The sequence below is a fragment of the Ovis canadensis genome, chromosome 20, assembly GCF_042477335.2.
Source record: "Ovis canadensis isolate MfBH-ARS-UI-01 breed Bighorn chromosome 20, ARS-UI_OviCan_v2, whole genome shotgun sequence".
Taxonomy (NCBI): Eukaryota; Metazoa; Chordata; class Mammalia; order Artiodactyla; family Bovidae; genus Ovis; species Ovis canadensis.
This window is the reverse complement of record NC_091264.1, coordinates 43,028,563-43,055,743: the sequence shown is the minus strand read 5'-3', so window position 1 is coordinate 43,055,743 and position 27,181 is coordinate 43,028,563. Positions and strand designations below refer to the sequence as shown.

At 41.7% G+C, this 27,181-nt stretch overlaps 1 protein-coding gene and 1 long non-coding RNA gene across 2 annotated transcripts; one reads left to right on the top strand and one right to left on the bottom strand.

Annotated features, from left to right (window-relative positions):
• Positions 1 to 1,369: 1,369 nt before the first annotated feature.
• On the top strand, positions 1,370 to 13,141 carry LOC138425590 (tripartite motif-containing protein 26-like). The gene is made up of 6 exons (XM_069563684.1): positions 1,370 to 3,300; positions 5,443 to 5,673; positions 7,188 to 7,210; positions 9,464 to 9,579; positions 11,710 to 11,742; positions 12,201 to 13,141. The coding sequence occupies exons 1-6, from the start codon at positions 2,746 to 2,748 to the stop codon at positions 12,770 to 12,772; spliced, it is 1,530 nt and encodes a 509-aa protein (XP_069419785.1). The 5' UTR covers positions 1,370 to 2,745; the 3' UTR covers positions 12,773 to 13,141.
• On the bottom strand, positions 9,951 to 20,657 carry LOC138425662 (uncharacterized). Its single transcript, XR_011251297.1, has 2 exons — positions 20,518 to 20,657; positions 9,951 to 11,652 (listed from the first exon to the last, which is right to left on the bottom strand). It is a non-coding gene; the product is annotated as an uncharacterized lncRNA (long non-coding RNA).
• Positions 20,658 to 27,181: the final 6,524 nt, after the last annotated feature.

Below are 27,181 nucleotides of genomic sequence, written 5' to 3'. Positions count from 1 at the left end.
GCTTATAGTTTCCTTCATTGCCCAAAACTTTTAAGTTTAATTAGGTCCCATTTGTTTATTTCAGACCTTGTTTCTTTAAATAGTTTTTCTGCCTCAGTCTCCCTCTCTTCTCCTTCTGGAACACCAACAATTCAGATTTTGTTTCTTTTGGTGGTGCTGTTGCACACACGTTTGTGATTAGCATATTATCTTGGAGAAATAACCCCTTTATCATTATGTAATAGTCTTATTTATCCCTTGTAACATAGCCTGTTCTGAAGTCTACTTTATTTAATATTAACATAGCTACTCCAGCTTTATTTTGATTAGAGTTTGCTAGATGGTACACTTTTTTCAATTCTTTTACTTTTAAAGATCTATATTATTATATTTAGTATCTAACAATAATATAGATATTTAGAGATCTATATTACTACATTTAACTTTCTATTTGGAGATAGAACATAGTTTTGTCTTTCTTATAAACCATTTTGACAATCTTGTTTAGTAGGTGTATCTAGACTATTCATATTTAATGTAATTATTAACATTGTTGAACTTGGGCCCACTATTCTATTATTTCTTTTGTACCCTATTTTTTTTACACTTCTACTTCATTTTTCTTGCCTTCTCTTCATTTATTTCTAATACTTTTAAATATTCCAAGTTAATTATCTGTTAGCTTTTGACTATATCTCTTCATAGTATTTTTCGGTGTTGGTCTCTGGGTTACAGTATACAGACCTTAGAGTTAAAAAGCTAAGCAGAGTTAAAAGTTTGCAACTTCAAATAAAATGTTGAAGAAGCCTTACAACCTAAAAGAAGCCTTACAACCATATAGACTTTCCCTATAATTGTCTTATGTATTACATCTACATAATCTCTCTAATGATATTACAATTTTTGCTTCCAACTGTCCTACATATCTTAAAGAACTTGTGAGGTGTAAAATAAGCTACTGTATTTATCCAAATGTTTACCATTTCTGTTGCCCTTTCTTCTGTTCTCTTGTTATTCCTGAAGTTCCGAATGTCCCTGTGGAATTTCACATTAGCCTGAAGAACTTGCATTAGCAGTTCTTTCAGGGCAGGTTTACTGGTGATAACATTTTCTCAGTTTTCTTTCATCTGAAAATATTTATATTTTGCTTTCATTTCTGAAGGATATTTTACTGCTGTAGAACCCTGGATTGACAGGACTTTTCACAGCACTTTCCAGATGTTTCTCCCACTGTCTGTTGACCTTTATGGCTTCTAACAGGAAATGTGCCAGCATCTGAATCATCCTTCCCCTCATTGTGATTTTTTTTTTTTTCTGATTGCTTTCAAGAATTTTTTCTTCATCTTTGCTTTACAGCAGTTTGATGATGGTGTATTTGGGGTGGTTTTTCTTTAAGTTATTCTTTTTGGCATTTGCTGAGCTTCTTGAATCTGTAAATCTGTGTCTTTTGCCATACATACTTGAGAAGTGTTCAGCTAACTTTTTCTCTGTTTTTTCCTTTACCAATTTCTTTTCCTGGTACTCTAATGACATGAACGTTAGACCTTTTGATATTTCATATGCTACTGAGTTTCTGCTTTTTAGAAAAAAATTCTATAATAAGATATAAAATTTTTATTGCACCTTCTTCAAGTTCATTGACTTTTTTTTTTTTTTCCTGTCATCTGCATTCTACTGTTAAGGCCATGCAGTGAAATTTTTATGTCAGATATTCTATTAATTCAGTGACCAGATATGGGAGGTGGTAGAGAAAGAATGAGGTGTCTAAAATCACGCCTAGGTTTTAGCTTGGGTAATGGGGTAGTTGTTGGTAGCTCTTACCAAGGAATAAGAACAATGAGGAAAATAATGCAATTGGAGATGTGAATTTAAGCTGCAAGTGGTGACACAATAGACTTCTGTGGCTCCCTAGATACTGCATTTCTGGGTAGAGGTCAGGGTTAGTGATAAAGTTGGTGTGGCTTAAATCAGGGATTTTCAAATTATTGATTGCAATAGCTTATATCATGGCATCAATTTTATGGGTTATAACCAGCATTTTAAAGATGGACTGCAGTTTTAAAAGTCAGTAAATGATATAGAACAAAACTCGTGCTTTAGCATGTGTGTGCATACGCATGTATGTGCATGTGTTAATTTGCTAGACTGGGATGTGAATGCGTTTCTAACTGTGATGTTTCCAGAAATGTTTGAAAACCATCAGTTTAAATCATAACGAGGTTTACAAGGCAGCATATGAATAAAAGACCTATGGTTGAACCTAATGGTTTCTAATAATCTAAGTCTCATGTTCTCAAATGAGTTTTAAAATATAGCCCTAAGGTTTTTATAATTATAATTTTTTTGGCCACACCGTGTGGCATGTGGGATCTTAGTTCCCCAATCAGGGAACAAACCCATGCCCTCTGCAGTAGGACTGCAAATTCTTAACCACTGGACCTAAGCCCTAAATTTTTGTAATTCCTATTCTTTACTATTGAATCATTTACAGCCAATATTTTCACTAAAGCGGATCTACTTAGAGTGAGGGAAATTCCTTAGACTTTATTGGGTATTTACTTTCCCAATACTATAATCTTCTAGAATACTCACCACTTAATTACACGTATTAGTACCCTTTAAAATGTTTACAGAAAAGCTGAGTGCCTGAAACTAATACCAGGTTAGCTTTGCAGGCTGGAATCTGTTCTGAATAGTGGTCTGGAAGGAACTTTGGGTTTGGAGGGAAAAGGTTGGGAACAGTTTGAACATAAAAACTATTTTCTAATGAGTTTCATTTTAATGTTGAATAAATCCACAGTTTCTGGTTTTCCTTCGTATCCTCTTAGAAGGTCATTTGTTTTGAGAAGGAGCGCTCTGCAGGGTTCCAGCGCTGCTGTCTTGGCCGCTGCCTCTCCTCTGAGGAAACTGGAGGACGAGGTGCTGTGCTCTGTCTGTCTTGACTACTTGAAAGACCCCGTTACCATCGACTGTGGTCACGTCTCCTGCTCTCACCGCATCATTAAGGTCTGTGAATCTGCTCAGCAGCCGTTATGTTGTTCTCTCTGCAAGACAGCCTTTAAGAAAGAGAATATCCGCCACGTGTGGCAGATGGCCAGTATAGTGGAGAACATCTGGAGGATGAAAGCAGATGAGGAGAGACAACCCAGGGAGGACCGACCACTCGCGCAGAGAGCGGAGCAGCTGTGCGGGCAGCATTTGGAGAAGCTGCATTACTACTGCAAGGATGACCAGCGGATAGTGTGTGTCACGTGTCGGGAGTCCCAGGAGCACAGGCACCACGCTGCTGCTCTGCTGGAGAAGGCTGCGCAGCTTTATCAGGTGAGAAGCTTGCTGGACCCCAGCTCTGTTCCTGGAGCCAAAAATGTTCTATTGTACCTTCAGGATAAGGTCCAAAATTTTTTTAATAAACACTTTACTGAGGTATAATTGACACATAAAAAGCTGTCCATATATTTACTGTATGCAGCTTAAGTTTGGGGATAAGTATGTCACTACCATCAAAGCCAGAGACATATTCATCACCTCCCAAAGTTTCCTCCCACCTGATTTATTATTATTATTGTCTTACTGTGTGTGTGAGAGAGAGAACACTTACCGTAAGATCTATCTGTTAGCAAATTTTAACTGTACAACACAGTATTGTTATCTGGTAAGCACTGTGATATAGAGTAGATCTTCAGAACTTACTTATCTTGCATAACTGAAACTTTTCCCCTTTGACCATCACCTCCCCGTTACACTCCCCTCCAGCTGCTGGCCACCACCATTCTACTCTGCTTCTGTGAGTTTTGGATTCCTCATACAAGTGAGATGATATGGTGTTTGTCTTTTGTGCCTGGCTTTTTCCACTTTGCATAATGTCCTCCAGGTCCATCTGTGTCATTGCAAATGGCAGGATTTTCTTCTTTTTTTAAGGCTGAGTAAGATTTCATTGTATGTATATACCACACTGTCTTTATCCATTCATCCATTGGACATTAGGTTGTTTCCATAACTTGGCTGCTCTCTTCGAGATCCTGATCTCAATTTCTTTAGATAAATACCTAGAAATAGGACTGCTGGATCATATGGTAGTTCTATTTTTAACTTTTTGAGAAGCAGCTATTGTGTTTTCCATGACTGTGCCACTTTCCATTCTCGTTAGTAGTGTACCAGGGTTTCCTTTTCTTCACATCTTCACCAATACTTGTTATCTTTCATTTTTTTAAATAATAGCCATTCTAACAATTGTAAGGGGAAGGTTCAAATTCTGTAGCATGGTAAGTTCTTGGCAACATGTATTCTTTTAATTTGAATAATAAACTGGTTTGTTTTCATATCTTTTATAATAGCAAGTCTGTCCCACTGCCTTGATGTTTTAGTTTCTGAAACATCTGATCAAGCCTCAACTAGCAGTGTGGAATACCAGTGCTCTTGATAGCTGTCTTGATACTTAGCTTCAAAGTGTGTGCTTCATCTGTATTATAAAAATATTTTTGAGAATATTGCATCTTGTATGAATTTCCTTTCAGAATTTAATCTCAGGGAAAATATTATTTTTTTCTGATGTACCAGTATTTTTCCTCCTGTCTGTGAAAGGATTACATGAATCGCTATTTCCCTTTTGTCCTTGGTTAACAGGACTCTTAAAATCAATTTAGTCATTCACTCAGTGATTTGGAGTTAGTATATATATTTTCCTTCATTATTTTGTGTTGGTTTTCTTTTTTATTTCTATGTTATCAATTAATTTTAATATAAATCATCTATATTTGTGGTGGAAAGACTGTAAATATAAAAACTACACTATAAGTCTTAGTAGTTGTAATGATAATAAATTTTATTTTATCTCACTTGTTTTTCTCCCAGTTTTATTGAGATGTAATTGACATACAGTACAGTATAAGTTTAACATGCATTTTATCTCACTTCTGAGAAGCTACTCTAAGCTAACATAGCACTCACTTTGTTTCTTCTTCATTAACTAGGATGAAAACTATTCCAACCTAGTTATCTTATAATACTATATAAGATCAAAGACTATCTGATTTCACTCTGAAATCATTTTGCAGGTGTCTTTTGAGGGCATTTTTATCTTCATCTTGAGATTATTCATGTTTCCCCCCACCCCCACAAGGTAAAATTCTAAACCATCTGAAGATTCTGAAGGGAGACAGGGACAGGATTCAGAATTTTCAGTCTACAGGAGAAGATGAGATTCAGGCCGTGCTGGTACGAGAAGTTTCGGGTGAATGTTCTGTGTACCTGTGTTCAGTGGGAGACAGAGTGTGTGTGTATGTGTCTGTGTGTGTGTGTGTGTATGTATGTATGTTGAGGGGAGGGGGCATAATGAGGGATGAGGAGAAGGAGAGTGTGATAGAAGGGATTCTTGTTCTGAACTTATCCCCAGAATTCACAAATGTTCTGGTGTTTTCCAGCCTCTCAGGAGAAATCCTCTCTGTCTTTCTGCCTTTACTGTAGGCAAAATTCCAGAGCCACAAACAAGACAGAGCATCAGTGTTTGAGCAGGGCCATCAGTTCCTGAGAGAAAGGGAGAAGTACCTGTTGGAGTGGCTGGAGGGAACGGAGCAACAGCTCACTGGAGGGAGGAACAGCCATGTTGCCAAGGGCTCTGAGGAGGTCATCCGGCTGGAGACCCTGATTTCTGAGTTAGAGAAGAAGGCTCGGCAGCCAGCACTTGAACTTTTGCAGGTGAGGGACCAGTGAAATTGTACCTCTTGCACCATTAGCAGGAGATCTGGGCCGGGAGTCAGGAGAGACAAGGCTTTCTTCTCATTTGTTGAGTTCCTGACAGGTTAATTAGCAAACCAATAGGCTGTAAGTCCCAAATCACAGTGGGCGGGAGACTGCAATATGCACAGATGTTACACTGAGATAGTAAGATCTGTCAGTCACTTTAGTTCAGTCTCTTAGTCGGGTCGACTCTTTGCAACCCCATGGACTGCAGCACGCCAGGCTTCCCGGTCCATCACCAACTCCTGGAGTTTGTTCAAACTCATATCCATTGAGTTGGTCATGCCATCCAATCATCTCCTCTGTCGTCCCCTTCTCCTCCTGCCCTCATTCTTTCCCAGCTTCAGGGTCTTTTCCAGTGAGTTGGTTCTTCACATCAGGTGCCCAGAGTATTAGAGCTTCAGCCTCAGCATCAGTCCTTCCAATGAATATTCAGGACTGATTTCCTTTAGGATTAACTGGTTTGATCTCCTTGCAGTCCAAGGGACTCTCAAGAGTCTTCTTTAACATCACAGTTCAAAGCATCAATTCTTCGATGATCTGCTTTCTTTATGGTCCAACTCTCACATCCATACATGTACATTTACAATTATAAGAAATAATTGAGTGTTAAATCTTATGATCAGACTGGAAGCCATAGGAATTCTGGAAAAGGCTAGTCAGGGAAGGCTTCATGGATGAAGCAGCTCTTAATGGTAGACTTGAGGAAAATGTAAAGATTTGTGTTAGCAGGAAAGAGGAGTTGAACATTCCATTTGTGGAGGTGCATTGGTTAAAATGAAGCACATGAATGTGATGATAAACTTAATGAGTGTGATAATAAAAAGGTGGCTGTAGGTGCAGTGTGCATGTCCGACTCTTTGTGACCCCACGGACTGTAGCCCATGGGCTCCTCTGTCCATGGGATTTTCCAGGCAAGAATACTGGAGTGGGTCAGCCATTTCCTCCTCCAGGGGATCTTCCTGACCCAGGAATTGAACCTGAGTCTCCTGTGGCTCTTGCACTGACAGGAGGATTCTCTACCACTGAGCCACCTGGGAAGCCTGCAGGTGCTGAGGAAGAGCGTTTGGAAGATAGGAAGGTACATAGAGTGAAACGGGCTACCTTTCTGGAGGACTCAGCTTAAGTGAGGAAGAAGTTAAAGGGAAGATGCGCTAGGTAAGATGGAGCCAGCTGAGTAGAGGCCTTCAAAGGCATTCTGAGATTTCAGTCTTAATCTGATAGACAACAGAAGTCAACAGATCAAGCAAGTTTTCCTGGAGAGGATATTCTAGACTCAAATGGAGGAAAGGAAGGGGAAACATGTCCCCATAAACTGATACCACAGTGGAGAATAGCACAGGTCCAAGCCCACCAGAAAATTCTCTGTTCAGTCCTATTGTGTACCCATTCCCAGAGAGCTCATCATAAGGAACGGTGTCAGCTCCTGGGAACCTTATTTCCATGACAGTCTGTCTTCTCTTCCTTTCTAGGACCCAAGTGACAGAACAAGCAGGTAAGTGCTGCTTGCCTTATATTTTTAATCACTCGGGTATTCATTCCTTCGTTTTTTTTTCTTTCTGTCACCGTAACTTACCGAAATTTGGCAAGGGCTGAAAGGGGTTATTTGGAAGAAGAGAGGTTCTTCTAGAAAGTATAATATGAAAGGTATTCCACAGAATGTCCCAGAAAAATTATTGTCTTGGAACTTAGGATGGTGAGAGGATAGGGAGAGTTGAAATGGAGGAGATTGTGGCAGAGTATTTGAAAAAGTTTAAAATACACATCTGTTGCTAAGACCCAGTGTCCTTTCGTTGTTTTTATTCCTGTTTGGTTCCCAGCCCCCTCTCCTGGCTGCTCTCCCTCACATTTTGTAGAGCACGTTTCTTCATCAGATCGCCCTCCATGCTTGTTAGTGATGGTTTCCTGCTCTCTGCTGGCTCATAAGAAGAAGACACTTATATGAGTCACAGGGATAATGGTTTCTTTGGCAGTGGTTCTCAGGCAATGTGTTAGGCATTAAACACTGACAGTTTTCAAAAACCATACTCATAACGATAGGCAGAAGCTTTGAACAGAGATAAAAGCCAAGTATTTTGAGAATACACAGTTCATTCCAGAGACACCAGGACTGTTGGCATAATCTAAGTATTTACCATGGACCAGTTACCAGGTGGGGAAAGGAGATAGGCTGCCAGATTCTAGCTGGGGAGACCAGACAGAGACTGTCGGAGATGAGTGATTATATAAGAAATGAGGGTGTTACAGAATGTGTAAGACTTCTTGCCCTAGAGTATTTTGTCTGATATCAGTAGTTATTCTAGTTTTCTTTTGATTAGTGTTTGCATACTATTGAACTTTTTATTCTTTAACTCTCAACCTATCTGGGCTCTTACTTTTATGTATCTCTTATAAGCAACATAAAATTTTGTTTTCTTTTAAAATAAATTCATCTGACACTTTTTAATTGGAATATTTAGTATTTATAGCTCCTGGAAAACCACCACTTTCATTTGTAATTTAAAAAGTATCTGCAGTGTTTGACAAATAATATCCTTACATTTTATTGTTTATATCTGAATATGTTTTGTTTATATCTATTTTTGTCTTCTCTACTTGCCTTTCTCTTTTTTCTATTTTTAATATATTTTTGTGTGTATATATTTAGGAGCCTTGTTTTTGAAATATGCTATAATTTCTAGTCCATAGTATTTTTTGTTGTTTTCTAGATATTTTAAATTTTTAAATTTCATTTGCTATTTCATATAAGACTTGTTTAAAAAAGAGGACATCTGTCAGTGGTGCTGTGTTTTTGTTTTTCTAACAGCTTTATGTTTCATAGTTTTTATATTTTGTGATCAGACAAGTGTGTTGCCATTTCTACTATTTTGGACTTTATCAACACACTTTATATTGTGTGTTTTAAATTTTTGGACAGTCCGACTCTTTGCCACCCCATGGACTGCAGCCCACCAGGCTCCTCTGTCCATGGGATTCTCCAGGCAAGAATACTGGAGTGGGTTGCCATTTCCTTCTCCAGGGGATCTTCCTAACCCAGGGATCGAACCCAGGTCTCCTGCATTGCAGGCAGACGCTTTAACCTCTGAGCCACCAGAGAAGCCCCCTTTCACTTTCACTTTCACTTTCTATGCACTTGAAAATAAGGTACATTCTTTGTGTTCTTGGAATAGGATTGATATATCTCCATGAGGTTTTCCTTAGTAATTTTGTTATTTAAGTATTTTGTTTTGATACTTAAGAGGGCCCAGATAGCTCAGTCAGTAGGTCAAACATCAGACTTTTAATCTGTTTAAGTCCCTGTTTAGGTATAGCTCTAGGATTTTAGGCTTCCTTGGTGGCTCAGTGGTAAAAAAAAAAAAAAAAAAATCTGCAGGTTGATCTCTGAATTGGGAAGATGCCCTGGAAAAGGGAATGGCAACCCACTCCAGTATTCTTGCTTGGAGAATCCCATGGACAGAGGAGCCTGGCAGGTTGCGGTCCATGGGGTCTCAATAGTCAGACACAACTTAGCAACTAAACCACCATAAATGACATGTTGGTGGATAGAGACTCCTTGGATCATGGCCCTTTCTTCAGATCTCTATATTCTTCTCTCTCACTCTGATGTCGAAACCAGCCACTTGGAAAAGCAGCTTTTCCTATCTGCCTCTTTGGTCCATTATTGGTATTTGCTCACATGGGTATACTCTGACGGTGGGAAACCATGCCTTTCTCTCAGGAGTACTTACTGTGACTTCATTATCTCTAGATACCCTCAGAAGAAGTTCTGGATTGAAAAGCCTGTCAGTCCTGCAATCAGAAAACGGATGGAAGAATTTTCAGATAAATGTCTTTGTTTAGAGAAAGGACTCAGAGGATTCCATGGTAAAGGAGGGAGTTCTGAGCCTAGAAAGCCTCCTTTCTTTCTCTGAAATGTTTCTTTAAGTTTTGATCGTGGCTGCACCTTCTCAGAGTTCCTGCATGTCATTCACACCAGGCAGGGACACTGGGGAGGAAATCTAAGTCCAAACCATGGAGGCTTCCATGTGATAGTCTAAGACTGTTCCATAATGTAGAATCATAGTTAATAGTTCTCAGAGTTGATAGAAATATATTTCATATCTAACAATGAGGTAAAAGAAGATTGGGAGGCTATGGAAAACAGTATGGCATTTCCACAAAATTTTAAACACATAATTACCATATGATCTAGCATTCCCAATTCCCAAAGAATTAAAAGCAGGCACTCAAAGAGATATGTGCACTCTCATGTTCATAGCAACATTATTCACAATGAACAGGAAGTAGAGCAACCCAAATGTTCATCACTGGATGAATGCAGAAATGGAATGTGGCATAGGCAGACAATTGAATACTATCCAGCCTAAAAACGGCAACCCACTCCAGTATTCTTGCCTGGAGAATCCCAGAGACAGAGGAGCCTAGCGGGCTGCCATCTATGGGGTCGCACAGAGTCGGACATGACTGAAGTGACTTAGCAGCAGCAGCAGCAGCCTAAAAAAGGAAGGAAACTGTGACACATACTCTAACATGGATGAACCTCAAGGACAAAATGCTAAGTGAAATGAGCCAGTCACAAAGAGACAAGTACTATGTGATTCCATGTATATGAGGTCTCTAAAAAGAGGAGAGTGAAAAAGTTGGCTTAAAGCTCAACATTCAGAAAATGAAGATCATGGCATCCGGTCCCATCACTTCATGGGAAATAGATGGGGAAACAGTGGAAACAGCGTCAGACTTTACTTTTGGGGGCTCGAAAATCACTGCAGATGGTGACTGCAGCCATGAAATTAAAAGACACTTACTCCTTGGAAGAAAAGTTATGACCAACCTAGATAGCATATTCAAAAGCAGAGACATTACTTTGCCGACTAAGGTCCGTCTAGTCAAGGCTATGGTTTTTCCAGTGGTCATGTATGGATGTTGGACTGTGAAGAAGGCTGAGCGCCAAAGAATTGATGCTTTTGAACTGTGGTGTTGGAGAAGACTCTTGAGAGTCCCTTGGACTGCAAGGAGATCCAACCAGTCCATTCTGAAGGAGATCAGCCCTGGGATTTCTTTGGAAGGACTGATGCTAAAGCTGAAACTCCAGTACTTTGGCCACCTCATGCAAAGATTTGACTCACTGGAAAAGACTTTGATGCTGGGAGGGATTGGGGGCAGGAGGAGAAGGGGACGACCGAGGATAAGATGGCTGGATGGCATCACTGACTAGATGGACACGAGTCTGAGTTAACTCCAGGAGATGGTGATAGAGAGGGAGGCCTGGTGTGCTGCGATTCATGGGGTCGCAAAGAGTCAGACACGACTGAGCGACTGAACTGAACTGAAGGTAGTGAAATCCATTGGAACAGAAAGTGGATTAGTGGTTGCCAGGTTACAGAGGAGGGGGAAATGAGGAGCTGCTGTTTAACGAGCATAGAGTTTAAGTTTTAAAAAATGCAAAAGTTCTGGAAACTGGTTGCACAAAAATTTAGATATACTTAACATTAATGAACTATACACTTAAAAATGGTAAAGACAGTAAATGTTATGTGTTTTAACCACAATTGAAATAAAATTACATAGTGAGAGAATGACTCTAAAGAGGTTTCTTTGAGAGTGGAGAGAAATAGAGTGGTTTAGGACTAAAAGTTTAGGATTTAGTTTAAAACAGGGTTCAGCACGTGTTGCCATGGATATTCACATGAAACTGTTTAGACTGGACAGCTGTGGGTGTCTCCTGAATTAATTCCTCTGTTTCATTTGAACTTTGCTGATCCCCTGTTAATTGCTGAAGTTATATGAGATACCATAAGAGAGTTTGACTGAGAAGCTGTGGTGCCAGAGCTGCTTCCTGTCAAGAATTCCCAGGTGGTCCAGCGGGTAGGACTCCGTGCTTTCACTGCCATCGATCTGGGTTCAATCCCTGGTCTTCCTGAAAGCCGAGCAGTATGGCTAAAGAAAAAAAAAAAAACAAGAATTGCTCACTGTCCTTTTGTTCTTTTACTCTAGGAAAATTGATGAGGGATCTGGAATATAAGACAAGTGAGTATCTGGAGAGGATGGATAGTGGCTGAAGTTTGCAAATTACCATTTTCCTGTGAAGCTTTTATTACTTATGGGTCAGCTCGTTTGTTTTAAAGAGGAAGGTCTTCATGTGGCTAATGTATCCAAATTCTTTTTTTTTTTTTCCAAATTCTTTATCCTGAGTTCAGAACCATAAACATTTCCCCAGATTTGCTCAGCTGTAGTGATCCCAGTGCTTATCTTTTTTTCCTCTCCAGTCTCATCGCACTGCCTGAGGCCTTGAATTTTCTGTGTTTATAATTTCTAGATTGCTAGAAACTTTCTAGTTGCTAACAGTCTGAACACAAGGTCAAAGCAGTCTTTGTCCTGGTCCCCTGAGGAGTCTCCCACCGTTGTCATGAAGGCCCCAGAACCTACGGGACAAATCTCATTTGTATCTTTTGTGAGTCCACACCTTTGTCTCCTTGTCCCCACAGTGAGGAGCATCCTGAATTCCCGGCCAGCCAATGGCTACCTCGCAGTGTCTCCAGATGGGAAGAGTATGGTGTTCACTGGCTTGTGGTTGAACAAATGCCAGTGTGGTCAGCAATTTGATCTGGAGCCTGGGGTGCTGGGCAGTAAGGGCTTCACATGGGGCAGAGTATACTGGGAAGTGAAAGTGGACAGGATCTGGTGGGAAGCAGAGGAAGAAGAAGAAACAATGAGATACAGGGTTGGAAGCAGAGGTGTGTTTGGCAGTAACAATCTTGGTGGATTTACAGGCATCACTGATGGGTATCATTCTCCTGGATACAGAGAGGAGAATGAGGAGCTGGAGGGGGAACGGTCTCAGGAAAATAGAATATGGCCAAAATTCTGCCTGGTGGGGGTGGCAAGAGAGTCAGTGGTGAGAAGGGGATTTCTCAACTTCACCCCCGAGGAGGGGTCTGGACTCTGCAGCTGTCCTCAGCTGGGGTGTCTATATGCAGCAGCCCGGGGCCCTTCTAGATCCTGTCCCACTGCCCCCGGTAGATTGGAGTTGCTCTGGATCATGATGGTGGGAAGGTAACCTTTACCAATGCCAGAACTCAAGAGTTTTCTATGAATTCTCATCTGCCTTCACTGGGAAAATTTTCCCTTTACTGTGGCTTAACTGTATGAGATCCAGACTTACGCTGAGACCCTGAGGAAGACCTCCTGGCACAGCCCCAGGTTTTGTCATTTACCCTTTGTTCCTTTTCATCATTCCCAGCTCTCAGCCTCAGCTGGATGGTCCTGCTGGGTTTCTGATTGCTCTCAGACAACTGGAGCCTTATGGTAGTCATGACTCTCTTGTCCTCGCTGCTTTCTCTCTGAAATGGGGACGGTAATAGTTGATCTTTTCTCTCTAAGGGGAATGGTTGGAATGTCTTTAATGTACTTATTAAAATGTGTGTTAACTAATTTATCTCTCCTGTTGCCTTTTACTTGGTTCTTCACCCGCCACTGAGAAAAATGTATGAGAACGAGTGACCGTATTACAGAATCTCGGCTCCTGCAACAAACAGTAATTGATGACAACATCCATATTGGTTTCTGAAGCACCTTTTCTGTCCCATAATTTCTCCTGCCATCTTCTAAGCAGTTGTTGTTGTTTCGTCACTCAGTCGTGTCTGACACTTTGCAACTCCATGGACTGCAGCACGCCATGCCTCCCTGTCCTTCACCATATCCCAGAGTTTGCTCAAACTCATATCCGTTGAGTCAATGATGCCATCCAACCATCTCCTCCTCTGTCACCCCTTTCTCCTTCTGCCCTCAATCTTTCACAGCATCAGGGTCTTTTCCAAATCTTCTAAGCGGCCTGAGGAAACGGTAAATATTTGGCAGTTCATATCTGTTTAACCTTTGACACACTATGAGATCTGAGATATCTGGCGTAAGAATGCCTTTATTTATCTGCCACGTTCTGATAATTTTTGCAGTGGGAAGGCGAGAGGGAAAACCATATAAGGTTCAGGTGTATATGAGTTTTTGGAAGTCACTTGCTTCTGAAGTCATGTCTAATGTCGGCTGTGTTTTGAGATGGTAGAAATAGATATGTAGCTTAATGTTAAATTAGTAATCTTACATATAAGTAGTAGAAAACAAATTGCCTAATTTTAGAAAAAGGAATATTAACTTTTAAAAAAGGGAAATTAATTAAACATCACGAGCATGTGGAATGCAAAGAGGGAGGGGTGTGCCTGTCTGCATGCAAATTCTGGAGGCACGTCCAAGTGACCCCCAGAGAGGTGGGAGCTGCAGTGAGAGAGGGAGGAGGTGGAGTCAGCAGGGCTTGAGAGGATTGTTGAATTGTCAGGATATAAACAGAAGACATCATGCATGAGTCCAAGCTATTGGAGAGTGGATATAGTTTGGGGGGGAATAGAAGAGGAAGATGTAAGAACACTTACTTACGGAGCCAGAGGCGTGTTTGGCATAGCTATCTTGGTGGATTCATAGACTCAACTGATGGGTAAAGTTTTCCTGGATACAGAGGTGAGAATGAAGAGTTGAGGAAGGAATGGGCTCAGGAAATCAGTGGACAGAACAGGCCCTAGTTCTTCATGTAACTAACCCCTAAATCAAAATCTGCCATAAGCACACCAGAATAGGATGCCTGCCGGTACCCAGCAACAAAAACGGAAAGTGTTTTTGGCTTCTGTAATAAGACATGGTCTCATCAAGACTCGTGTAGTTCAGCATTCTCAAGACATGGGAGCGCATGCTAGTTGCCAAAGAACTTCCCATACTTAAACTCCTGGGTTCAAAATGTGGGGAAATTTGCTCTGATAGCTCAGTTGTTTAAAAATGTTTCGCTAGACGGCAAAAGAGCCACAGATGTAAAGAACAGACTTTTGGACTCTGTGGGAGAAGGCAAGGGTGGGATAATTTGAGAGAATAGCATTGAAACATGTATATTATCATATGTGAACTAGATCACCAGTCCAGGTTTGATGCATGAGGCAGGGTGCTCAGGGCTGGTGCACTGGGATGATCCTGAGAGATGGGATGGGGAGGGAGGTGGGAGGGAGGGTCTAGATGGGGAACACATGTACACCCATGGCTGATTCATGTCATTGTATGGCAAAAACTATCACAATATTGTAGAGTAATTAGCCTCTAATTAAAAGAAAGAAAAGAAAAAAAAGCATTTTTTTTCTGATTGTAAACTGAATATAAATTCACTATAAAAACGAAGAGGTTTTTTTTTTAATCCCATAGTCTTTTTGTCAACAAAACATTTTCTCTATTAACATTTTGGTATATTACTAACTTTTCTGGTGTAAAAATTTGCATATTTCTTATTTTACAAAACTGAAATTGCATTATATGTACTCTCATAGTGTACACTTTTAATGTCCTATCTGATCATCTGCCCACGTCATTAAATATTTCTGAAGATTAAAAAAAAAATGTTTTGCTGAAGGACTTCTCTGGTGGTACAGTGGATAAGAATCCCCTTGTATTCAGGTTCAACCCAGGGACATAGATTCAACCCTGGTTGGGGAAGATTCCAAGTACCTCAGACCAACTGATCCCATGTGCTGTAACTACTGAAGCCCCTGGGCCCAGACTCTGTGCTCTGCAACATGGGAGGCCATGCAGTGAGAAGCCTGTGCGCTGCAGCTAGAAAGGGGCCACACCCCCCCGCCCCCGACCCTGCTCTCTGCAAGCAAGAAAGGCCATGCGCAGAGACAAAGACTCAGTGCAAAGATAAAAATTAATAATTAAAAAACAAAGACAAAATCTTTCTCACTGAGGAGAGACAGCTTTCCCAGACTACAGCCCAGACAGAAGCAAGCCTCTGATGTGCAAACTAACCAACCCAGACCCCCACCGCGCCCACCCTCCCTACCCCCCACCCCGTCTCCCTCCTCCTTCTGGCCTTTGTACCCTAAGAGGCAATATTCCTCTGCCTTAATGATCCCAGGGCCAGGTACCAGACAACCAAAGACCACTACTATAACCCAAAGCCTGGTGATACTTGTTCATACCAGCCAATCCTAATCTGTTTTCCCTGCCCTACACCTTGACTTTCCCAAGATGACCTATTAAAGGTCTAGCCTTTATTTTCCTTTCATCTTTGCCAAGCTGACAGATTTTAATTTTTCTTTCCATTTTCCCTTTCACATTCCCATTTTTCCCATTTATTAATAATTTATTTGGTATTTACATTTCTTCTTTTCCAAATTGTTTTCTGCTGCTGCTAAGTCGCTTCAGTCGTGTCCGACTCTGTGCGACCCTATAGACGGCAGCCCGCCAGGCTCCTCCATTCATGGGATTTTCCAGGCAAGAGTACTGGAGTGGGTGCCATTGCCTTCTCCGCCAAATTGTTTTCTATAGTCTTTATTTTCCAATCTCAATGTAGCAATTTTAAAATATTGAATTTAAGGAAGAAAAATCAGCCTCCTGACCCCAGGGAACAGGTGTGACACTCACAGCTAGACCTGAGTTACTTGAAGCTGGCCCGGTGCTCACAGCTAGGTCATGTTGTTCTCTTTGGAATAAATCATTTATAAAATAGAAACATCAAATAAGGATACACTGAAATCATAATAAAATGAAACAAAGTAAGACAAGACTATACATAATTTCATTTAAGCACAGAGAAACAGGGCACTGTGCAATTCAGAAAGTACTGAACATCTCCCTATCCTGGGTAACAGGACTGATGGTTGCAAATGCTCCTTTATCCTTGCTCTAGTCTGCCCTCCTTATAGATGTGATTGATTGGACACCCAATCATGTAATTGACTATGCTTCCTGGCAATACTCAGTTTGAAGTAAATCCCTCTTTTCTCCAACCAAAGCCCATATCCCACAATAACACATTCTTTCTTATCCCCTCACTCTAAGATGCACTGTGGTTCCCCACAGTATACATTCTCCTTTGCTGTATCAAGTAGAAAACACAATGTGTTCAACTAGATGTGTTCCTGGTGGTCTTTAGGTGAAAAATATCTACACATGCTAATATTTTGTCTATCAGATGTTTTCAGTTCAGTTCAGTTGCTCAGTCGTTTCCGACTCTTTGCAACCCCATGAATCGCAGCATGCCAGGCCTCCCTGTCCATCACCAACTCCCAGAGTCCACCCAAACTCATGTCCATCAAGTCAGTGATGCCATCCAGCCATCTCATCCTCTGTCATCCCGTTCTCCTCCTGCCCCCAATCCCTCCCAGCATCAGGGTCTTTTCAGATGAGTCTACTCTTCACATGAGGTGGCCAAAGTATTGGAGTTTCAGCTTCAGCATCAGTCCTTCCAATGAACACTCAGGACTGATCTCCTTTAGAATGGACTGGCTAGATGTCCTTGCAGTCCAAGGGACTCTCAAGAGTCTTCTCCAACACCACAGTTCCAAAGCATCAATTCTTCAGTGCTCATCTTTCTTCACAGTCCAACTCTCACATCCATACCTGAGCACTGGAAAAACCATAGCCTTGACTAGACGGACCTTTGTTGGCAAAGTAATGTCTCTGCTTTTCAATATGCTATCTAGGTTGGTCATAACTTTCCTTCCAAGGAGTAAGCGTCTTTTAATTTCATGGCTGCAGTCACCATCTGCAGTGGTTTTGGAGCCCCCCAAAATAAAGTCTGACGCTGTTTCCACTGTTTCCCCATCTATTTCCCATGAAGTGATGGGACCGGATGCCATGATCTTCATTTTCTGAATGTTGAGCTTTAAGCCAACTTTTTCACTCTTCTCTTTCACTTTCATCAAGAGGCTTTTTAGTTCCTCTTCACTTTCTGCCATAAGGGTGGTGTCATCTGCATATCTGAGGTTATTTTTCTCCTGGCAATCTTTATTCCAGCTTGTACTTCCTCCAGCCCAGCATTTCTCATGATGTACTCAGATTTTTTAGGTGTCTTTAAATTTGATTATGGACACGTGTTTGCATGCTTGTGAGTTTGTGGTTGCCATAGAAAAGTTTTATTTCTTCTTTGTGTTTTTTTCTTAAGTCTTTGAGTCATGCTTAGAAAATTCTTCATTCAACAACTGTGAGAATTTTATGTATATTTTCATTTAGATAGAGATAATGAGGAGAGTGGGGTCCAAGGGTAAAAGGAAACAAAAACTGAAACTGGGGGCAAGTATCACTTTACACACACTATGGGGAGGAATAATAGGTAAAGAATTCAAAGGTGGTGGGAATTCTAAGGTTTTTATCTTCTGTTTTGTATTTTTATAATTATGTAGGACCAACAGGGTATTTTATAATGGGATATTCAATAAATACTTTCTTGTGGCTAAGTGAAGATATAAGTGCTTGCTTATGTTTACCAGATAAACAGAAATGACATGAAGAGTCTCAATGTAATATAGATAAGAAATAGCTCCAAAGATGAGTGTTTTTGAAAACTAATGACCTTGAGGTGATAAATTATGTTTAGATTAATAATGTTAAAGAAAGTGAAAGTGGGTCTGACTCTTTGCAACCCATGGACTATAGCCCACCAGACTCCTCTGTCCATGGAATTTTCCAGGCAAGATTACTGGAGTGGATGGATAGCCATTCCCTTCTCCTGGGGATCTAGGGATCAAACCTGGGTCTCCTGCACTGGAGGCAGATTAAATTTTCTTGGGCCTGCTGTATTTTACAGTAATGTCTAAGACCCACATAACCAAATGTATGAAGATAATTTCAATGTACTTCAATCTATGAGTCATACAGTATCTTGGGAGAATGAAAACTAAACCACTTAGATATGCTCTGTCAAATACAGTAGCTACTAGCCACATATGGCTATTTAAATTTAAATTTAATTAAATAAAAATTCAACTGCTCAGTGATGTTAGCCACATTTCAAGTGCTCAGTAGCCACATAGAGCTAGCACCTACCACATGAAAAGTGCAGACCCAGAACTCTGAGTGGCACTATTATTGATGATATTAGTGGGCCTCAAGTAAGGTACATTAGGCCCATTCAAAACCAAATGGCCAATACTATTTCTCATACAGATTACATCAGATTTATTTCTGGGATATGGATAAATATTAAGCTGGTACCAACAAATCCAAAATGGGTCAGGAATAAATTTCTCTCTTGTGCCTTCAGGCACAGACTATTCCCATTCCACAGGGGAAACACCTGTCTCCCAACTCCTTCCTAGGTGGAGACACTCTGGCATCAAATTTCTAGGGGTAACTTCACTTTTAGAAGAACCAAGAGGCAGAGCCCTAATACATAAAGGTTGGGAAGCACAGAGTCCAGCTCAGGAAGAGGGAGTCTAGAAGTGAAGAGACAGAGAGGTGGATGCTAGCTTGCAGTCTCCCTGCTTTACTCAGAACAGTACTTCTCAAACTGTGGTCTGTGGAACCCTTGAAGTCTCTGAGACCCTACTATGGGATCCATGAGGTTAAAACTATTTTCATGACATTACCAAAAATGTATTAACCTTTTTCTTTTAAATATGTATTTCTTATTTTGGCTGCACTGGGTCTTCACTGAGGCATGAGGGATTTCTCTAGTTGCAGAGCATGGCCTTTAGGCTCAGCAGTTGCAACTTGAAGGCTTAGTTGTCCTTTGACACATGGGCTCTCGGTTCCCCCACAGGGATCAACCCTTGTCCCCTGCATTGGAGGGCCATTTCATGACCACTGTTCCACCAGGGAAGCCCCTACCTTTTTCACTGTGTTGACATTTACACTGAGGTAAAACTTAGCAGAAATGAGCCTATTTCAACAAACAGCAATAGCACTTATGAATTCTTCACCACAATTTAATTGCAGAATAATAAAGCAAGTTTCACTGAAAAATATCCGGGTCGTAGTATTAAAAATTATTGTTTCTACAGTCATCATTCTTGAGTCCACATTTTAGACTCTCTGATAGGATGAAATGGGAAGTACACATAAAATACTTCTGTTCCATTTTAAAGTACTATGTCCCAAGGAAAATAATTTTTCTGAGCTGACTTAGCTTCTTTTTTTATGGAAGACTATTTCATTTTAAGAATGAATAACAGGAAAACATGATTTTTTAGATTTCGTTATTTGGCATAATGAACATGAGTTTCTCCCTTCCAGGAAATCAACTTACAGTATTATTGCCAATGATAAAATGCAAGTTCTCATTAGAAAATTAATCTTGACAGCTTCCCAGTACTGACAAACTTTTCTAGTGTAAGCTGTGGTGACATTAACAAATGTGATTGTTTGCTAATCTTAAACGTCAACACTCTAAAATCTATAAAACTTGGTAAAGCAATGCATTACTGTAAAAAAAATGCATTGATATAATATTCATTCAATGTACAAAACAGACCTATGGACTCTTATGCAACAGATCTGGAAATATTCAGTTATAGTTTCAAGTTTCACATGAAACCTAACACTTGTGTAGTTTTAGTGTTATATCAAAGATGAGTAGGTATAATTATCTGAAAATGTTATTCAAAATACTTGCCTTACCTATACTTGTGTGAGGCTGGATTTTTTTAATTTACTTTAATTTAAAAAAAATTAAATACAGAAGCAGATATCCAAATACTTCAGTCTTCTAACGAAGCATACAAGAAAAGAATGTAAACTTTTGAAAGAATGTAAAGTCTAGAAGTCTCACTTCTCACTATACTATTTCATTTTGAAAATAGAGATTTTTCATAAAATTATTTATTTTAATGTAATGGGTTAATAATATTACAATTGAATCAATCGATTTCTGTTGTTTCAATTTCTAATATGGCCAATGTTCACAGATATAACACACATAAGTGATACTATCTTTGAGGTCCCAAGTCGAATACATTGATTCTGAAACCGAAAGATTGTAAACTTCTGACTTACAGGGTCCTCCAGGCAGTAGGTGAGAGGTCAGGGCAAAGTCCCAGGTCCCCGGATAAGGCTCTCAGGGTCTGGGCGAGGGAGTCAAACCTCGTGGGATTCCCCACCTCCCTGGGGTTTCACTTTCTCGCCGCTCAAACTGTGTCGGGTCTTTCTGCCTGGATACTCATGACGAGATAACAGTTCTCACTCCCATTGCGTATCCGGTTTCTAGAAGCCAATCAACGTCACCAGCGTTCCTGGTTTTAGGGTCTCTTATCTCCCCTCTCAAACTGTGTCGGGCCTTTCTGCCTGGATACTCATGACGAGATCCTAGTATTCACTCCCATTGAGTATTCGGTTTCTAGAAGCCAATCAGTGTCCAATCCTGGCTTCAGGGTCTCTATCGACCAGCCCCGACTGCTTTCCTCAGGTTCGGACGGTAGGGACTTTAGGAACTCAAGCACTCCGCTGCTGTTAGGGTCCCTGGGTCTGACCAAGATCTGGGAGAGGGAAATTCTGCAGGGGGAGGAGCAGGGGGCTGCTTGCTGCGGCGCAGGACCTCCAAGCAAGATAAATTCGCCGCACGCGGCCCAGACTCTACGTTTACTTGGGCTAGGAAAAGCCTGCAGCGATTTGTTCTATTTTTTTGGGGGGTGGGGGGGATGAGGGGTGGAAGGTGGGGGGGTGGGGGGATGAGGGGTGGGGGGGTGGGGGGGATGAGGGGTGGGGGGGTGGGGGGGATGAGGGGTGGGGGTTTAGTCCAGAACCAGCTTAATCTGTGCAGCTGGAGGCCTGGGTCAGCTGTAGCCTGTGGGGCCCTGGGAAGCCTCCTCTCTGGGACCCGTGACCCCAAACCTTGGGTCATCCTCGGGGCCAGAATTTAGATTTGGGTACAGGAGCTCAGAACTTTTTAATTCGATGGTTTGGAGGTGGAGGGATCAGGCCTGAGGGATCCAGACAGCAGGTCTTTCTCTGTCAGGTCCATGAAGGGGATGAAGAGACAGGAGGCTAGGGTCCTGGGCTCTTAGGCCTGGGAGGAGAAGAAGGCACCCTGAAGGCTTCATAGGGTGGAGAGGGTGATGCTTGGACAGGGGGGTCCACCCTTGGTGTCCTTGGTATGGTGGTGTAGGTCTGGGGAGGAGGAATGCCTTTTTCATGTCTCAGGAAAATGTTAGGGGGACCCACGGCCCAGACTCATGACTGATCTCCTTGTCACCCTTGTGGCCTCCAGGCTCCAGTTCACATCCTGTCCTTTGATCTCCAGGAAGCACCTTCATGGCCAGCAGCAGACAGGTCTTTTCCCCAGGCTCTTGGGCCAGTGTATTTGGCACAGTGCTCCCTGCCGTCTCAGCTCATAAAAAGAGGATGTCTAAGTAGCCCCTGACTGTGGGCTGAGGGTGGGCTCTGCCTTCCTTAAGTCTCCCTGTCCCTCCCCCTCCCTGAGCATCATGTGTGTGGGGTGTAGAGTGGGGACTGGGGTGGGGGTATTTCTCTGGAAGAGAGGACTTTCTTTAACCCCCTCTGTTCTCTCTTTTTTCCCTTCTTCCACATGTATTTGAGTCATGTCATATCTGTAATTACAGAAAAATACCAAAAACATAAGTACAATTTCCCAGCAAAATATGGAGTTGACACTGTGATTATCATCCAGGTGGAAAATAGAGCCTCTACCAGTGCTCAGGCGAGAAGCCCCTGTGTCTCTCCCCACACACTGCCACCTCCCTGCACACGTGTCCACTAAGGACCCTCCCTCACACCTCTCCTCTCTGGTTCCTCCCCTCCACTCCTGTGGCCTCCATCCCATAATGTCACTGTTTCCTCCTTCTCCAGGAGCCTCCCCATATTTCTAGGGGGGGGTCTCCTCCTGTTCCTCTTTCCCCCCTCCCCTCCTCCTCTTCCTCACCCCCCAATTCTTACACCCCATCCCAGGGATAGAGGTTCCAGAGTTCATTCCCTGGCGGAAGAGTCTATAACCTTGTCAGTGGCTGGAAGAAGTGATAAGAACTTGGGGTTCAAGGTCTCATCCCTTGATAGCTAGATCTCCCTGTATGTTTGTGAGCTCCACCCTGGACCTGGGAACCAGGTTTTACAGCCTTGATATCTGATCCTCTCTGAGGCCAAAGTCTTTGGTTGTTTAGTGGAGAGAGAAACATCCATGTCAGCGTGTATTGTGGATAACAACTCACACTTTGAACTTGACACTGGATGGACACCAGCTTGTGTGCACAGCACTGACCCACTGCTGGGAGCCCAAGGAGAGCCTGGGCAGGTCTCTGGTAAGGAGGTCAAAGAGGAGCTCAGGTGTCCAGTCATCAGCCCTGTGTCCACACGGGGGCACGACCACTTTTCCTCTCCAGATCTGTACAGGGAAGGCAGAGGATGCACTGTGGTCTGAGTCAGACAGAGATGGCTGCCCTGGTCCAGTGAGGGGGTAAAGGTGCTTTCTGAGCAGCTCTGGGGTCAGGCTCAGGGTTTCTGGAGCCCTCCCTGTATCTCAGCTTTCCGTCTTTTCTCTCTCTGTCTCCTCTCTGCAGCTCACTGATGAAAGACCCTGGAAATCTCAGAGTCAGTAATTGATTCTTCACTCCCTGTTTGTTTCTGGTTGATATTAAAATATGTTTTAATTTTAGTATAGTTTGCAATTTACAAAAAAGTAGCGAAGTTAGTAGAGAGTTACTGTATATCCCACACTCAAGTGTCTCTATGGGAACATCTTATACCACCATCATACATTTGTCACAGCTAATGACCAATATTGACACAGTGTTACTGAACTCCAGAATTTATTTGAACTTCATTAGTTTTCCTTTAACCTGATCCAGGATCCCATCAAAGACACATCCCTTAAGTCTGGGAATCGTGTCTCCTTCAGGCTTCTCTGGCTGTGACAGTCACACAGACTTCTCTTGTTTTTGATGACTTTGATGTTTTGGGTAGTACTGCTCAGAGACACAGTAGAACATCTTTTGATTTGACTGGGGCAAAGGGTTTTGGGGAAGAGGACCACAGAGATGAGTGACATTCTCCAGTTCACCAAGGGTATACACTGTCCACTCAAATATCACTAATCAGTTCACCTCATCACCTACTTAAGGTAGCATTTCCCAGGTTTCTCCTTATGAACTTCTATTTTTACTTCCCCACTTTCCACACTGTGGTCTTTAGAAGGAAGTCACCATACACAGCCCACACTTAAGGGGTGCTCTTCTATCAACAAGTTTTTCAGGGGGTTGTGCAAAAATAAGTTTTCAAATGAGTTGAGCAAGTACTAGATTGATGAACAGAGGGATGGAGAGTCTCTGAGTAGCTTCATAAGAAACTGCTGACTCGTTTCTAGTGCCCCAGTGAGCAAGGGTTTCTGCAGCACCACATCCTGGTCAGCACTTGGCATCACCTGTTCTTAGATTCTAGATATTCTAATAGGTGTGATGATACATTACTGTCATTTTTAAATTTACATTTCCTAAAACATAAGATGTTTAGCATCTTTTCATATGCATTTCCATTGTTATGTCTTTCTGAAGAGGTATCTGTTCAGACTTTATTTTTAAAAGGTTACTGGTTATTGTTTGTTGTGATTAAGAGTTCTCTGTGCATTTTAAAACAAGTCCTTTATCAGATATGTAAATTTGCAATAATTTCACCCAAGCTATGGCCTGAACTCTTTTACTGATATAACAATATTCATTAATGAACAGATAGATTTTTCTGGGAAGAAAGAGTGAGAAATTTCTAACTGCAATCATTTCTGAGGAGAGGATATGAGTGAATGGGGAATGAGGGGAAGAACATGAATTATTTATTTTTGTACATTCTTAAGTATCTTTTCAATTCTCTTGTGTGCTGGTAAATAATGTTTTCAAAAATTATAGGGGATTGGGTGATGGACAGGGAGGCCTGGCGTGCTGCAATTCATGGGGTTGCAAAGAGTCAGGCACGACTGAACGACAGCTGAACTGAACTGAAAAATCCCTTACATTTGTAAACACTGGACAGATCACCTTCATCTCATACATTAGGATGTACATTCTGATCCTCTAGCTGGGCTGGAACTCACCACATGGCTGTGTTATTCTCTTGTTGGACATAAGTCATCTCACAGAAGATCAGCATCAGACAAGGACATCTGAGTGTGTGACACAGAGAAAACAAGACCATGACATCACTCTAAGCACAGACCAAAGAAGTGGCCCTGTGCCCCTCACAATGTACCAAACCTCTCCTGGTGCTAATACTAGTCACCACTGCTTCTTTCTAATCACATCTGTATCCTCACTCTAGTCTGCCCTCCCTACAGGGACGACTCACTGAGATGGCCAGTCATAGAAATGCCCCCACTTCCTAACAACACCCAATCAAAGTGAGCCAGTCTTGCGTGTGAAAGTGAAAGGCACTCAGTCAAGTCCAACTCTTGGCGACCCCATGGACTACATGGCCCATGGAATTCTCCAAGCCAGAATACTGGTTTGGGTAGCCTTTCCCTTCTCCAGGGGATCTTCCTAATCCAGGGATCAAACCCAGGTCCCCCATATTGCAGGTGGATTCTTTACCAGCTGAGCCACAAGGGAAGTCCAAGAATGGAATGGGTAGCCTATCCCTTCTCCAGCGGATCTTCCCAACCCAGGAATTGAACAGGGTTCTCCTGCATTGCAGGCGGATTCTTTACCAGCTGAGCTATGAGGGAAGCAGTCTTGCATAGATGCCCCTCAAAATCACCCAGCCAAAGTCCACATCCTGTATGTCAGCAGTCCTCAGCATTTTTAGCACCAGGAATTGATTACATGAAGACAATTTTTCCATGGACCAGGGGAGGGAGGGAATAGTTTCAGGATGATTCAAGCACATTGCATTTATTTCTAATCTAATGTTGGCACTGACAGGAGATACCAGCCCAAGCCCAGAGATTGGGGACCCCCTGCTGTATATGTTCTAACACATCACAAGAGATGCCATGGTCCCTGATGCTGTGTGATCTCCCTTGCTGTATCCAGTATAAATCCAACTTGATTGCCCACAGATTTGCTCCTGGTGGTCTTTGACTGAAGAACATTGAGGCATGTTACCTGTTTGCCAAAATTTTTATGTGTCTTTCCATCGGAATAGGGGCATATGTTTGTATCTTATGAGTGTCTGCTTGACATAGGGAAGATTTATGTGTTTTGATGGCTTTTCATCTATGGGTCATAAGATGCTTCATTCCACAAGAGTAAAAAATTCATGTATATTTTTGTCTAGGAGAGAGGGGTCCAAGGGTGAAGGGAAACAGAACTGATGGAATTTGGAGAGAAAGTATAGCAGGAGTAGTAAGTAAAAAGTTATAAGGTGATGGATTCTAATGTTACATCTTCTACTTCATAACTTTACAAGTATGTACAAGTCCTACGAAGTATTGATATCTGTTGTGTGCAGTTGATAACTTCTGTGTGTCCTTATGTTTACCAGTTTAAGGAAAACACCAAGAGATCAAGGATTATACCCATTTCTCACTATTGGACAACTAGCAGTGATGGGCAGTTTTGAACACTTACGACCTTAAGGTGATAAACCATGGTTTGGCTAATGTCTGAACACTCTATCTGTTAAAATACACGTTAAAGGAACTTTCAGAGCATGCTGTATTTTAAAGCTATGTCTAAAACCTGCACAGACAAATCCACAGACTTCAGTATTAAGATTATTTTAGTATGCATCAACCTATGAGTCACACAGGATCTTTTAGGGAAAAGAGATGGGAGATTAATTAACAACATTCTAGACATGCATTGACCAATATGCTAGCTAGTAGCCACATATTGCTGTTCAAATTAAAATACATAAAAGTGCTCAGCACAACAGACACTTTAAGGTGCTAAATAGCCTCATGTAGCTACTGGCTACTGAGTGGACAGCACAAACATAGAACAATTCTTTCACCACAGAATGTTCTGTTGGAATGGACTACTCTTCATGGTTTGTGGGCCTCGAGTCATGTGCACTAGACCACGTCAGTTGAAAGGGCCAATGTTATTTTTCTTAAACACTACATCAGATTTCTGTCTGGGATATGAATACATATTAAGCTGGTGTGTAGCAAAATCAAACTAGGTTATGAGTGGGTCTGGTGCCTCAGGTACAAACTGTTCCCAGTTCCAAAGGGGAAACACCTGTCCCCCCGCCTCCCTTCCCAGACTGAGGACATCTCTGGCATCACTTTCTAGGGGGTGAGTTCTCTCCTAGAGGAGCCCAGGCACAGGGCCCTCAGTTAAGTTTGGGGAGGCAGGTAGTGAGCTCAGGAAAAAAGGATTTTCTAAAATGAAGAGGAGGCAAAGGCAGGGATCAGAAAGGAGATGCCCTGGTTCATTCAGAACAGCAGTTCTCAGAGTGTGGTCTGTGGAACCCTTGATGTCACTGAGACCCTTTCATGAGATCCCTGAGGTGAAAGCTACTTTTATAGCATCACTCAGATATTATTTGACTTCTCACTATGTTGACATTTGCTTTGATGTATAACAGCAGTAACAGAGACTATGGTACCAAGCTGCACTAGTAATTATTTTCGCCAAAACTTTCTTGCAGAAAAAGAAAAATAATAATCAGGTTTGCTTTAAAACATTCAGAATGACACATTAAAAATTCTGTCCTTAATAAACCAAAATTTAAAAAATATATGAAAAAGAATATATATACACATGTATAAGTGAATGAC